Genomic DNA, 15,107 nt, shown 5'->3' on the forward strand with positions numbered 1-15,107 from the left:
CCAAAGAACTTATAAGTAGGAGCAAGTGAGAAGGGAAATGAAAAGTCTAGTGACATCGCATTTTAACACCTGACTGGGGTAGTGGTCGTAGAGGAGTGAGAGTCGTGGTGGTAAAATGACAGGGGTGAGGTTGTTGTGGTGGTGGTCTAGAGGGCAGAATAATCGCGCCTCATACGCTTTGCACTAGTAGAGAATATGGGGATGCGCCCGGGCCGTACTCAGATTGCGCCTTAGGGGCATTGCATAAGCACGGAATCCTTAGTGCGCCTGGAGCACAATAGAATCGCGCCTTGGGCGCTAGAGAATATAGGGATGCGCCCGGGACGCACTCCCATTGCGCTTCATAGAATCCTTAGATGCGCCCGGAGGAGCACAATAAAATCGCGCTTGAGGCGCTAGAGAATATAGGGATGCGCCCGGGATGCACACCCATTGCGCCCAAGACACATTGCATTAGTGCAAAAAACTTAGATGCGCCCGGAGCGCAATAATGTTGCACATCAGGCGCATTGCATCAGTAGACAGTACATTGATGCGCCCGAGGCGCACTCCAATTGCGCCTGAGGCGCACACTGATTGGACTACCACCGTCAATAAAAAAACTGTCGGGACCATTAGAGATTTGTCCGTTTATGAATTTTAAGACCTCGAAATTAGTCAAGATACGCACAAAATGATCCGAATACCCGGTTACCCAAAAAATGAAAAAGCTCTAATCTACCGATGCAAAAAGTCTAGTAGCAAAACCAACCTGCCCAACAAGCTTATTTCCATGCCCTTTACATCTCATCGGGGACCAACAAAAGATCATTTTATGAGTACAAAAAGACAGAGAACATGAGCATAATCAAAGGACTACTACCAAAATGCACATGGGCTCTCTCTCTCTCTCTCTCTCTCTCTCTCTCTCTCTCTCTCTCTCTCTCTCTCTCTCTCTCTCTAAAATGGAATATGATATGTGAACTAATTGGTGGAGGCCCTGGCCATGATGGTGTTGAGGTTCATTGGGTGCATGTATTTCTCAGACCCATTCAACATCCGCTGGACGATGTATCTGTTTGCCTTTTCAGCTGGATGGTATGGATCCCAGAACACAAAGGAGTTCCTGTTCTGGCAGAGGTTGGATGCTGGGTTGCATATTCCTATCCCATTGTATGGCCCCTGCCCACAACATGCTACTTTTGTTGAAACAAAACCTGTTCCATCATAACACAGAAAGAAAAAAAAAGTGAAAAACAGAAGCAGAAAGACCACAGAATTTACTGATTTTGCTAAGCATTGTTATGATAGTTTTCGCGATAGTCCGATTCATGGCTTCGTCCCCGAATTTCGGTACTGTCACGGCCACATGCATCATTCCGATAGTGTTTTTTGGTGGAGAGATATTGTTCGCATGCCGTCATTGTTTTTCCAGAGGAAGATGTTAGCGACTACACCACCACTTGTACGAATACACAACATACCGAAACTCTCTCAATAGGCTTCGCACCAAGTTACTCTCTATGAGTACTGAATATCGCAACGTATAAATAATTAGGTCTGTCAATGGACCGGATTCGGACGTCTATTGACAGGCCTATGCATACCATAATTGCGCTTCAGGAAATGATTCAATTACCATAGGCCTGAGGGTTGGCGATGAAGTCCTTGTGCACCTCCATATATGCTTTGACAGAGATGAACACGTCTGAGCCCAGCTGCTGGTTCAGTCCTTGAACCATGTCGTCCAGTCCAGTGTTGAAAAGCTCAGCAGCCCGTTCGGGTTCCTCCGTGCACTGCCCGTTTCCGATCGCTTTGGCTAACTCGGCTGGAACACAGCCCAACGGGCCAGTTCCCGTCACCATCACCGTTCGTGCCCCCAACTCATACAGCCTCTGTCACAACCAAAGATCAGAAAGTCTACGTACAGAACTTTAAAACACAACAATGTCCGAGACCGTTTGATGCACATCCATCGAACTGTCTCGGGTACAATTGTACTGTGCATTGAACGGTCAAGAAAATGAAGGAATGCAAGTTTTGTTACCAATAGGATCTTCTTATACTCGGAGACAAGGAACTGGCAGAACTCGGGGATGGGGTACTGGAGCCTTCTGGCGGAGTAAGGTACTAAGAAGTAGTTGTTGACGAAGTCGTTGCCGCCGACCACGATGAGGACCAGGCCTCCGTTAACCAGCTGCCGCGCCTTGCCGGCTCCGACCACCGCCTTTAGCCGATCTTGGTAGCATTGGAACAGCTCCAATTGGCGTGGGATTCTTATTATGCTTGCCTACCCCAAACGGAAAATTAAGAATAAAAACCACCAAAATAGCAAAGAAATTTATTCACTACAGTATATTCAAATTCATTGTACATATGAATGGTAGACGAAAGAGTAATGGTGTACAAATAGAATAACGATTCTTGAACCAATTGTCGGGAGACAGACGTACAGTAAGGCCCACTTTATTGACTACTTCAGTCGTTTATCTTGTAGAATCGATAAATCAATCGAGTGGTATCTTAGATATAATTCGTAGATAGTGATTTAGTTTTTAGTTTATTGTAAAATCGAACCAATCCGGTTCATGCTCACACAATTGATGAGAATCTTGATGAGTTAATTAATTGTTTCTAGTCTTCTAGAAGTAAAAGCTCAGAAATTCGGTTCCAGAGTGTTGTTTGTTTTTTCAAAAATACACTTTCCCCTTTGTGACAAATCGCAAGGAGGTGGTTGGGTTTTTAATAAATACTATCATTTATTCATGATTCTTTATAATCCTACTCTCTTTTCATCTCATAATTTTTTGTTGTTTTTTGAAAGTTGTGTTAATTTTTAAATAAAAATAAAACACTTTCGTACATAAGTTTAATTTTTTTCCCAACTACTTTAAAATCTAATTGGTATTTCTAAATTGATACAAAAGATTCAAAAAAATATATATGCAAAAAATATATATATATAAACACAATTTCTCAAAAATTAAAAAACTAAAAAATTTGGTGGATCAAGTGAGTATCAGTATCCCTTGTTTGTATGCAGCATTATTCATGTTATGGCATGCAGATAGGAGTATTTTTATTTGCAACATTTACACAAGCAAAAATGCTATCGACACGGATGCCGGTTCTGCACAGATCTGTACACATATTTGACGGTTCTAAAAATATTTGTGTCTCGGACATGCGCCTGGACGTCTATGTCCGTGGCATTGGCCTTATTCCAAGCCATATGGTTGTTTTAACTTACAAACTGAAATCCGGTGTCGTTTAGGATTCCGATTCCGGCGGAAGCAAAGTTTGCACCAACCAACAGCTTGGGTCCAGTGAGCTCAGGGCTCAAAATGGGCAATGTAGGCTCCATGCCCAGCTGCTCACCTGCCAAAAAAAAAAATTACACAGGCATTAGTGCAATTACTTCAACGAAAATGAAACGAGAAAAAGGGGCGAAATGAATCGATGCTAGTTACTGATGATATCAGGGAGGTTTAAGCCATTGGAGAAGCGGCCAGTGGGGTGGTGGGTGGGATAATCGATGCCGTAAGGCGGCGAGTCGGCCCGTGCGGTGGTCACCAAGTAGTTGTTGTTGCCGTTGTCGACGAGCGAGTCGCCGAACACGAAGAACGCTCGAGCGGACTTGGGTTGTGGTGGTGGGACGACTGTGCTTCCTACCACCACTGCTAGGGCAGCTAGGGCAGCAGCCAAGATGGTGAGGAAAAATGGACTGGAAGACATTGGGGTGACTAATGTGGACACTCCTTTGTAAGTTCTCTCTCTCACTAAGACCTTGAGTTGTTGTGGTGAAGGGCATAGGATGAATTTATAGAGGGTACTTGTTACTTTATTATGACAGCAGTACTACAAACACATATAACCGGATACAAATGTGTCTAGAATTGTCCGATATGTATATGGGACCTATACACATTTGACGGCTCTGAATCTTTGTTTCCCGAGATTTTTTTTTCCTTGTTTGGGAAGGAAGATTAGTGGTTGAAGCCCTATTAATGGCTAAGCAAGGGTAAGAAAAATCTGGATTTGAACTAGTCTGGGGCTGATAAAAAAAAAAAAAAACCCTGAAAGTCTACACCCACCGAACCCAAAATGCAGTGGTCGGTCACCGCACAGATGATTCAAGCCATTCAATAATTTTAGGAAAAAAAACCTAGTTGGAATCATAGAAAATCAGCTCGATTTGATATGTGTAGGTGCTTGGATCAAGCTTTTCATCTTTGGAAAACCGGAAAACCAATCTTTCCATTTTTCCCAATTTTCCAAAGATGAGAAACTTGATCCGAGCACATACACATATCGGATCGAGCTAATTTCCCGCCAAGCCCACTTAGTTTTTTTTTTTTTTAAACTTATTGAACGGCTCGGATCATCCGTGCGAGGCCCGGATTATGGGTCCCACTTGCGTGTAATCTCCCTTAGAGATCCCCATACCTAATGTAATTCCCAACCGTTCATGTTGTAGGATTCACAAAATAGTATATCCATGCAAAAAAATCAATTTAATCGGACATTGGTAGGTATATAATAATTGAATTTTGGTTTGTAAAATGGGCGGTTATGGACACTTTAACTTCATTCAAAAACTATTAACAGAACTAGATCATTCATTTTATAAACCAAAGTTCAATTATTTGATGTAACTAACGATGTCCAATCAATCTGATTATGTGTGTGACCATACTACTCTGTGAGCTTTACCAGATGAACGATTCAGATTATAACAATAAACGAACAATGGGTCCACAATGGCGGTGGAAGAAATCCCATGGTTTTAACCACTAACCGACATAATTTAAACTCCCACCAATTTTTTATTTATTTTTGGCTAAGCAAAAAGGGTGAAGGAGAAGGCGATCGGACATAGCAACCCTCCCCTAGGCGTGACCGCAGGGACTCCAAACCCACGACGGATTCCGGAAGGGACTAAAGAGCCATAGTAACTACCGCCCCACCAAGGGCTAGCAGGCCAAAGCCAGACAGAGGAGAAAGACCAAATTCGAGAGAAGGGCGCCGCTACGGCAATATTGCCGAAAAATACAATTCGACAAGATTAATTTGTAATTCAATCTCATGTAGCCCCAACCAATCAATATAAACCACTAGATTATGACGGAGCAATTCATTAATTTTGCTCTTGTTGGTAATGCATGAAGGAGCATTTCAGAGCTGGCCAAGAGCTAATGGAAAAATTAAAAGCCAATTCAAAAATTAATTAAGGTTATATATTGGGTATTTAAAGCCAATTAAAAAAAAAATACTCTGTCTTTGAGTTGGCATTTTCTTCTTGATTATAGTGGGTGTTTAGTGGACCTGTCAAATTAACAATAAATGAGTGCTCATTTAATCAGTGTCATTAATCCCCGAGTTTAATGAATAACCGTATCCTCCTTTAATTAATTCTTCCTCTTCCGCTAACCAAATCTTTTGTCGTCCAACTAAAGTCTACGCACACACTAAATTGTCACCCTGAGGATTATTTCCGGAATGTAAAATTACTTTCCCTAAGGTTATTCGCGAGGTTTAAATCTTTCGCCGGTCTTTCTTGTTTGGTTCCCATTTCAGTTTCTAAAATTTGCCTGTTTCGTCATCTGTGTTTTTTGGTTTCAGTAAACATTTATCAAATTTTCTGCTTATTTTTTACTTTTTGGATGTAAATAGCATGCTTCTATTCGAAAAGCCAGAAAATTTGTTAAAATATACGCAAACCTAGAAAGTATATTTATTTTAAAAATATATATCTCAAAACTGACAATCAAATAAGCTTTGCGATGGTTGGTAAACAATGCTTACAAACAAACATCCACTCATAAGCCCCGATTTATTGTGCAGTAAATATTGCTACAGAAATGCTAGGGACAAAGAAAATTTATTCCGAAACTACCCCGAAAAGATCAACTAGTGGTTGAAATTCACTTTGATGTGTGTGATACAATCATCAAAGTGATTCTCAACCATTGATTGCTGTTTTCGGAATACTTTCGGGATAAATTTTCTTTGTACCTAGCATTCCCCCTTATTTGCTAACAAGCCCTTCTATGGTTGGTAAACTATGCTTACAAACAGACATTCACTCACAAGCCCCGATTTATTGCGCAGTAAATATTGCTAATTGCTAACCTTTGGCAGTCTCATTATAGCTGTTCCCTCGCGACCGTTAAAGTTCCTTGCAGTAATTCAACAGTGAATATTTAATGCACTTCTTTTTTTAATAACTCAGATGTTCAGGTCAGCTAACATGTGCCTCGACTTATCCAAAAAGGCCAATCACGCCCACTAGCGAGAAACCCAATTAAAACCGAAGCAAAACTCCATGTGGGCTAGCCCCAAAAAGTTAAATACACCTAAAAGGTTACAAACCTGACTCCTGAGACTATAGGAGAGCAAACTCCTAAGTTTAAAGCATCAACCACCAGGCCAATTCTTTAGAGTTAGTTTAATGCACTTTTAAAGTTCTAATGACACCTTAACCACTTATAAAAACACTTTTACAACAAAAACAGGGCCTATAATAGAGGGAATGGGATGGAGGGGCCAGTGTTAAGAAGCTATTTGAAATCAAAATAGTACTAAAACAAAAGATTTTGGATACAAGACACTTTTACATATTGGCAACAATGCAAACCACAAGAAGGAAATAAGGATAGAGCTATATAAGTTAAGAAATAGCTGCTAAGATAAGAAAAGGTCAAAAAAAAAAAGAAAGAAAGAAAGAAAAGCCTCAGCACACTCTTCCTATCAATTCAACCAGAGCCTCCTGCACAAGCTCTTCCACCAACATCCCTTCTATTTCCTTTCCAATATTGTCTATTTCCAAACTCCTCTGCTCAACCCATCCTTTCCCCACCACATCCTTCCTCACCGCCGCATCCACCACCAGGCCGTGGGTGTCCCCACCAACACCCGAAAAACACCTCACCTCGGACGGAAACCATTCCTTCATCCAGTCCCGCACCTGATCCACCAATGCGGGTGATGGACCCTCTGATGCCCTTGGACTTGTTCCTGACCCATACCCTGAAATATCTACCAAAGCTGCATTGACGCAGTCGAATACAAGATTCCGCGTCAATCTCATTTTCCTTCGCTTAGCCTCGTGTATTATCTCCTCATTATTGAGGTCAGTATATTTTTCTCTCAATGAGGGGTCCAGTAGGCTTTCAGGCGAATGCCATCTGGGAAAAAAAGAGTCAGATTGCACCTCACCATCAAGTCCAGCCGCTGATAATAGGGATTGGATGTGGAAGAGCCATTCCTGTTCTTCCACCTCAGGTTCTTGGGAGACCAAAGAGGGTTTTAGTTGATATGAAGTGGCAGTCTCCACGCATGAGTCATCCCGTGAAAGAGTCCGGGCAATTGATCCAATGGGTGGGGATTTGTCAATAAGGTTGGATCTGATAGAATGAGCAGACAGCTTTGCTCCTGTTTGTTTTTATTGACATGAAAAGAAATTAGACATAGTAGGGGAAGAACCTGGAAGTGAAAAACTTCGAGAACAGATAACTTAGAATTTACCATGCTTGTCTGCATTGATGTTGTAGGGTTCTAACTTTACACAGTCATCCTCTAGAAATGGTGGTTCCAAAATTGAGACTGGACTCGGCTGATCCTGGTTCTCACAGGGGTGTCCAAACACCTCTGACTTTATTAGAAATAATCCTGCCTGTAAAAGTGGGAAGGTTCCGGTTAATGAGTACCATGAATTCCTTTAATAGGCACATATACTGGCGCCACAATTACACTGTCATGCTATAGGCATGAATATTGCACCATTCACGATTGCATCGAAAAATGTACCGTAACATATTAAATCACTGGAAAGATAACAAGAGACAATGCGCATCAACCCTGTCTCAGTGTCCTCATTATGCATATTCTACCCTATGCTTATAATCAGTTTCAGATCATTTAAGTTCCAATTTTCATGCAGTCTCCCAGACTCCCACAAAATACTCGAAAAGAAGGCATACATAACATAGGCAACGGAAAAATTTGTACCATACAAGACACACCAAAGGTCCCTCAAAGGACACACCAAAGGTCACAAAAACATACGACTACCATAAAAACTTGACATACCTCGGGAGACATTGTGGCCTGCTTTGGCCCCACGCCAACGACATTTGGCAATGATGTTTTGCTTGACGATCCTCGCAAAATCCGCAATGAACCCTCCTCAATCCCACTATCATTAGCACATTGGGATGCATCATCATGATTGTTTTCAGTGGCGTTTACCACCGTTCCAGCAGATTTTTTAGTTTCAGCTTTGGATTGGGATGCACTAGATTTTTCTTTACTTGAATTTTTATTCCGCGAGAAGAATAAACTTGAAACTTTCCCTTTGAGGGATGATTTCACATTTCGTTGCTTTGTTACCTCCTTGGCATCTGGCCTACCAACTTTAGGATCTGGAACTTCACCATTCAGCCTGCCCCCAAACAAAGTAGAAGATACCGGAAGAGATTTTGACCTCAACAGATTCCGAGGAGAGTTATCCACATTTTCATCCTTATTCAACCCACTAGCTGAGCTTGACTTTGATCCCCTTGGTTCCTGTTCTTTATTCATACCCTCTTTCTCAGATCTAACAGACCTCTTAGTATCAGATAGGGCAAGCATCTCACCCAAAGTACCAGAGCTTCTCCGGGCATGTCTTTGCTCTTGAAAATTTGCATTAGATGCCATCATGGCCCACCTTTCAGAAAGTCGCCTCTTTGCTTCTCTAGATACAGATGACTCTGGGGAATAAGATGGACGGCTGAAGGAGGAGGATGAATAACGGCTAGCATAGCTATTGATGTAATCCCATGAATGCCTACAAGTTGGCGATACGACTTCAATGTCGTCATTGTTCCCCACTGCATATCCATTCTCTGATTTAATGGAGGAACTTTCATAACCAATACAGTCATTAGAAAACACAGAAGAAAGCAAAGTTTCATCCCTTCGATGTCCACTAAGGTTTTCACGTACTGGCCACCTGGTCTCTTTTGCCTCTTCTCCTGATTCTTGAGTTTCATCTTCTCGTTCCCTATACAATTCTTGACCGTGTAACACTCCTGAAGAGGAAGGTGGAGGAGACACCACAGACTTAATCTCATGAGGCTTCCCAGGGGTAGGCTTTAACACTACTATTCGCGTCGGCGGAGTGGGATTATCATTGACCCGCAAATTGGGAGGACATCCAGGACCGCTTTTGCCCCAACCAATCAATTGATCCACGTCGGATGCTCTCTTTATCTGCTTCTCATCCTTCTTCCCCAGTCCAGAATTTTTTTTATTATCCACCACCTTTGAAGGTCTAAGAACAGTGATGCGCTTGGTCTCCAGAGGTGGAGGCAATGACTGAAAATCAGCAAGGAGATGCTGAGAGAATAAGGAGTTTGGTTCCTGCAGAAACTTGAGAAAGAAATCTTTGTTAGAACTTAAAACTTCCACTGCATCATGGAATTGTTTGGATTGGTGAAGTTTTTCATCCGTGGATAGGCGTTTTGCTTCAGTGAACTTTTGACGAACAAGATCCATCTTTTTCTCATTTATGCTCTCACTATGCCGTCCTTTCTGTGGTGACTCTCTTGCATAACATCCTTCCTCTGATTCCTGCCATATTTCGTATACATCTTTATACTCATTCTCTGATTGACAATGAGGAATCTCCCGTTGCATGTGCATCTCCAACTCATCTTCTTGCGGCCAAAAATCCAAGGGAATGCTCAAATGACTTTGTGAATAGCCTCTTGAATGGCTTCTTTGCACAGCTGAATCAGACCGTTGCTGAGGGAGAGCATCAAGCCCCATTAACTTGGCCACTACACAGGGAGGGTTCCGCTTGGACTCCGCCTCTTTTGACATTTCCTGAGCTATGAGCATCTTCATTGGAGTTAAATTTGATTTTTTATTTGAAGAGCTTCTCCTTATCTCAGACACTATCTGCATGCCATTCATAAAGACGACCATCAGAGTAATCTTACATTGTGATGACTCATAATTCAAATCTCAATTTTGCAGAGACATTCTGCATGGAATTCAGTCGGCCATGAACCATTACTTCAATCACTTCTCAATGAAATTAAAATTTTACCTCTTTATCCTCTATTGGATCAACAATAGGACTCATCCTAACTGCATCTGATCGGCCCACTGACAGTGAAGGACCTGGCAATCAACAATTACCTGGTCAACAAGTAGGCTATAGAAATTTATAAGTACAAACGTCCAGGTAAATGAAGAAGTTTCGTAGTATCGTTTGGGTCGGAGAAACTCATCCCTTAAAATACTCCCTCCGTCCCATTTTCAATGTCCATTTTTGAATTGCGTGACATTTTTTAATTGCTTATATCTTTCAATCTATAATGTTTTTCATAATTTTGAAAACTTTGTATTATAAAACTAATCGAGATCTATCAAACAAGATCCATATTGAATATTTTTCAAGATCTGCACTAAAAGATATAGTCATATAGGCAAAAGACATAAAAGAGACAAACAGAATAATGAACAATGAAAATGGGACAAAGGGACTAACATTTTAGTAGCAAAACAGGTTAAGCATTTTCCCAAATTGGTAACCAACATCAAGCTGAAAGAACATGAAACTTAATGATAAAACCAAACAATACTTCTAGATGGTGATTCAGCTTAATGGTGATTACCTTCTAGCTATGAACAGTTTCACTTATGCTTTTTCTGCTCTGTCCATTCTGAGTTTAAATTTCTTAAAGTTGAGGCTGGAAATAGATATTAACAAAAGCAGACTGAAAACTTCAATAGGCAATTTTTTAACTTTCGACCTGACATATGGCATTCTTGTAAGGCATAGCCAAACGCTGTATTACAGCCAAGCTAAATTAACTTAGACATTTTCTATCTCAAAGCCTCTAACTTGAACAGACAAACTAACAGGCAAAAACATGTCCACTAGGAGCTGGAATCCAGATTGGCAACCTATCAATCAACTGCCAAGCAGGGGATAAAATAGCCAATAAGAAATTTTGTAAGCAGTAATTTTCTTTTTACATCATCTCACTCCAATCTCATAATAGTGACTTTGTTGAACAATCAACGAAACTGGACTTAACAGTATCTTTTAAAGTTGAGAAGAATGAAGTAACTTGAAAATGATCAGCACAGGAAATCACCATCATGATGTGGTTTTTCTGTGAGAAACCTGTTTTCTTCTAGACTCGTATTCAAATCCAAGAGGTTCACCATTCTTCCCAAGCATCGAGGAAAAGTTTTCTCAAGATTGCGAGGCTTGCTGGTCCGAGCCCCATTCATTTCAACACCTGAGATTGCATGCCTCAAAATATTCAGCCTGTTATATTCTTTCCGAAAAAAATAGAAACACAAGCAATTCAAAATTTTAGCCAACAAGAAACAAAGAAAGAAGCATAGGCCAGAACCAGAATTTGAGTTGAAGCAAGCAATGGGGTGGGGAAATTGAGAAGGAATGACACCTGAAATAAATATAAGCAAGTTGCACGTATGGACCTTTTTACGCAACAAATCACACTAACTTCCAGTCCCAGAATAACCAAAGTAGGACGATCAACTATGTCCCACCACCCCAATGAGCTTCAACCTACAACCTCGAATCAATGGAAATCACCCACGAAAGCGAGCCCATGGCTCATATCTTTAACTCATTCACCAAAAGCAAGCCCTTTTTCAGAGAAAGCAAGGAAAGCCCCCCCTTCACACACCAAAAATCCCTTAACTCGCAAAATCTTCGAATTTATCCGGAAATTGTAAGAGTAGTTTTGTGTGTTGGGAATGGGAGATATAGTGGGGACAGTTCTAATGCTTAAAGAGAAACCGCATTAGAGAACTATACTACACATCAGGATAAACCACCTTAGAGATGTGTTTACGTGATGTTAAGCTTTGCCTTTGTGGATTGTGACCTGTTGTTTATTTATTCTCTCTTACAAGTGTATTGTTGGATGTCGTTTTTGATCTTTGCTCTTTCTTTCGTATCATGTTGGTGCTTTATCTTGGAATTGTATGAGGCATGGATGTCCTACCTCAGATAGAGATTGGTATGATAGTTTGTGTTGCATCCTAAGATACATTCATTGAGCTCCTTTGTAAACTCTCTTTTTCGTTCCATTCCACTCGTCTTTGCTTAACAGAAAAAACCTCAAATTACCTTTCTCTGAGCTCCTAAGCAACATAAGGTTCCCAATCACCACTTAGAAAAAGAAAGAGAGTCAGAGAGAGAGCCGTTGGATTAACAGGTCAACCATTAGCACTCTGTACCAAAAGTAAAACGCCTTAATTTATCAGACAAGCCAGAGTAAAATGCCTTAAAAGACAAGACTACTGTGTCAATTGGTTATTGGTCATGATGTTATATTCACATGAAAGCATACATCAAGCAATGTAGTCTCGAGTCTCAATTGATCAATTAGTGCTGGCTACGTGGATTCGTTTTCTCCATTAAGCTCTGTCGAAGACATTGTCTTCCATGATAACAAATCTGTGACAACAAGAAATCTAGTTCTTTTCGAACTACATCAAGTGATTTAGTCTTGAGTCTCAATTGATCAATTAGTGTGGGCTACGTGGATCCATTTTCTCCATTAAGCTCTGTCAAAGACATCTCATTCCTCGATAACAAGAAACCTAGTTCTTTTCAAACTACATCAAGTGATATCCACACACACACAAAAAGTAAACATTAAATATCAAGTGGTCACGTCGCGCCTCCTGAACCGTGTACGGGTATCAAACAAGCTACATTGAGGCGAATTGAAACCAAACAATCAGATTCACAAACAACACGCATATTCAAGCCATTAACCTAACGAAAAAGCAATAAATTAATGTTCATAGTAACGAATCAACGACTGACAGGTGGCAAATTAAGGTCAAACTCGAGATTCGAGACGTAGTAAGGAAAAACAGGCTGAAATTGAAGTAAATCACTGATATTCAGAGCTAAACAATGCAGAAATCAACACAAAGAAGAATCTATATCCAGCTCACGTCTTTGCAGAAGAATCGATACGCTTCTCAGCCTAAGGCAGAGACAGAACCAGATACGGTTACCGACGAAAAAACGAGATCAAAAGCTGATGTCGAAAAGAGTGAAAAGCGAGAGAATGCGGCGAAAGACTTCACGAAGTGAGAGAGAGAGAGAGAGAGAGAGAGAGAGAGAGAGAGAGAGAGAGAGGAGAGGAGAGGGGACCTTTGGGAGGAGAGAGGAGGAGATCAGCGTCGTGGCTGAGATGATGCGCCGGAATGTGACATACCGGCGGACAATGTGGGCGGAGATTCGGCGTGAAACGTGGCCGAGAGAGGAGCAGCCAAATTGGTCGTCTTCTTCTTCTTCTTCTCTCTCTCTCTAGCCACCGACTGTGTCGGAATTGATTGAGAGTTTGTTTGTTTATTCTGGTTGGTATATTAGTACTATCGGTTTTAGACACAAGCTATCATCATCGAGATTGGAGTGTGAAAAAAAATAAAGAAAAAGATTGACAAAATATTGGATGGTGACTACACTGCCTAGGGTTTAACCGAGCCGAGCCGAGCTTTGTTGAGTTTGAGTTCGGCTCGTTTAGTAAACGAGTCAAAATCACAAGTTCGAGCCTGTTAACATAATATTGAAAAATATTATGTTGCCATATTTTCTAAGCTTTATTATTATATTTCCAGTTTAAACATATTATTATTTATGATTCCTAATTAGTCTAAGTTTCCCTATTATGCGTATTTCTTTTTTATGCATCTTATAGTCTATATAAAAGCGTGCTAATTTATGGTTTGAATATAATCAATAATACATGTTTCGCTTTTCTTCACACAGTATTAGAGTAATAAGATCTAGGCTCAGTGGAATTTTCGCTCTCGACGGGCGGCCTATACTTCATTACCGTCCGCCGAGCACTCATAGTAATATGTAACCGACTTGTACACTCAGATTTCACTTCAAATCTCTATTGTCATGGCTTCTCTGTTTTTGACTCTTTTGGCCGTTTCTCTTTCCTAGCTTCTTCTGGTTTCTCTTAGCTTAGCTTGGCATGGCTGCTTTTGGTTTATTTTGGCATTTTTAAACTCAAGTTGGTACATCTACTATGTTGCCATATTTTCTAAGCTTTATTATTATGTCTCCAGTTTAGGGAGATTATTATTTATGTTTCCTAGTTAGTTTAGGTTTCCCTATTATTTGTATTTTCTTTTTATGCGTCTTGTAACCTATATAAAGGCGTGCTAGGTTTTGGTTTGAATACAATCAATAATACATCTTTCGCTTTTCTTCACATCGCCTTTAACGAATCGAGCTTAGTCATTTACTAAACTAGCCGAGTCACTCTTAACGAGCCGAGCTTTTGTTGAATGAGTCGGGCCGAGCTCGCGAACCGCTCAATTCGTTTATAGCCCTAATTTAGTGACTGGGCGGCTGGGCCTTGCGAGGAGATTTACACTCTAGTTCATTGTTCATGTGTTTGGAACTCATTGGACCCAACTATCTTAAAATCTGCCGATAAAATAAAAAAAAATAAAAACTATCTTAAAATCTACTAGGTCCATTTTGACAAACAAAAAAATACCTTCTAGTAAAATGGGAGGTCGATTCTTATCGAAAAGCAAAAATTGGATGATTTTCTACTCCTGAATAGATGTGAATTATGTACTCATTCCGTTATTCGTCTCCCTAAAAGGAGGTTATTTGTGTACTTAATTTGTCCTCTAAATGGGACTATTACTTGGCTAAGGCAAGCGGTAGGCACCTTGTGCTCCAATGCATTTGACAGTGATTTGAATATCACTAATTACAACAAAAAGCTAATTACTTATGCCAAATATGATTGTAGACGTATAATAACCTAATGTAATTCGTCAGATACTAGTATTCTTCTCTTACCTAAAAAAAATACCCTTAAAGTTTTGAGATTGTTAGCATCCATATATATAGGTAAGGGATGTAAATGTAATTAGTCGAGTCGAGCCTAGACTTCATTTAAGTGTGTATTCGAGCTTCAAGTTCATTCCAATATTTGCTCTAGTCGAGTTTGAGCTCAACTAAATATAAATGAGACTATGAACTCGATCGAATTCTCACTTTATGGGTAGATTCATTGGATCACCAACGGTAAGATATCAAACAAGTA

At 40.5% G+C, this 15,107-nt stretch overlaps 2 protein-coding genes across 5 annotated transcripts; both read right to left on the minus strand.

Moving 5' to 3' along the window:
• Positions 1-738: 738 nt before the first annotated feature.
• LOC131320648 (GDSL esterase/lipase At4g28780-like) lies at positions 739-3,786 on the minus strand. Its single transcript, XM_058351407.1, has 5 exons — positions 3,450-3,786; positions 3,230-3,357; positions 2,027-2,269; positions 1,619-1,874; positions 739-1,196 (listed from the first exon to the last, which is right to left on the minus strand). The coding sequence occupies exons 1-5, from the start codon at positions 3,712-3,714 to the stop codon at positions 964-966; spliced, it is 1,125 nt and encodes a 374-aa protein (XP_058207390.1). The 5' UTR covers positions 3,715-3,786; the 3' UTR covers positions 739-963.
• Positions 3,787-6,531: 2,745 nt separating this feature from the next.
• LOC131320656 (uncharacterized) lies at positions 6,532-13,423 on the minus strand. 4 transcript variants are annotated; one of them, XM_058351419.1, is made up of 6 exons: positions 13,184-13,423; positions 11,133-11,279; positions 10,076-10,149; positions 8,071-9,924; positions 7,507-7,654; positions 6,532-7,413 (listed from the first exon to the last, which is right to left on the minus strand). In XM_058351419.1, exons 2-6 carry the CDS (start codon positions 11,269-11,271, stop codon positions 6,713-6,715), a joined length of 2,916 nt encoding a protein of 971 aa, XP_058207402.1. In that variant the 5' UTR covers positions 11,272-11,279; positions 13,184-13,423; the 3' UTR covers positions 6,532-6,712. The 4 variants fall into 4 exon arrangements, with proteins under 4 accessions (XP_058207402.1, XP_058207411.1, XP_058207427.1 ...); XM_058351428.1 differs by lacking the exon at positions 13,184-13,423 and adding an exon at positions 12,982-13,115; XM_058351444.1 differs by lacking the exon at positions 13,184-13,423 and adding an exon at positions 12,982-13,115 and having other exon boundaries at positions 11,106-11,279.
• Positions 13,424-15,107: the final 1,684 nt, after the last annotated feature.

Source organism: Rhododendron vialii, chromosome 1a (assembly GCF_030253575.1).
Source record: "Rhododendron vialii isolate Sample 1 chromosome 1a, ASM3025357v1".
Taxonomy (NCBI): Eukaryota; Viridiplantae; Streptophyta; class Magnoliopsida; order Ericales; family Ericaceae; genus Rhododendron; species Rhododendron vialii.

Coding starts and splice junctions, on each gene's coding strand:
- LOC131320648 (XM_058351407.1), bottom strand. CDS start 3,714: ATGTCTTCCAGTCCATTTTTCCTCACCATCTTGGCTGCTGCCCTAGCT. Junction 3,358..3,449: donor AAACCTCCCTGATATCATCA/GTAACTAGCATC, acceptor TTTTTTTGGCAG/GTGAGCAGCTGGGCATGGAG. Junction 1,875..2,026: donor AGTATAAGAAGATCCTATTG/GTAACAAAACTT, acceptor TGGTTGTGACAG/AGGCTGTATGAGTTGGGGGC.
- LOC131320656 (XM_058351419.1), bottom strand. CDS start 11,271: ATGAATGGGGCTCGGACCAGCAAGCCTCGCAATCTTGAGAAAACTTTT. Junction 9,925..10,075: donor ATCCAATAGAGGATAAAGAG/GTAAAATTTTAA, acceptor AATGGCATGCAG/ATAGTGTCTGAGATAAGGAG. Junction 7,414..7,506: donor CATCAATGCAGACAAGCATG/GTAAATTCTAAG, acceptor AAAAACAAACAG/GAGCAAAGCTGTCTGCTCAT.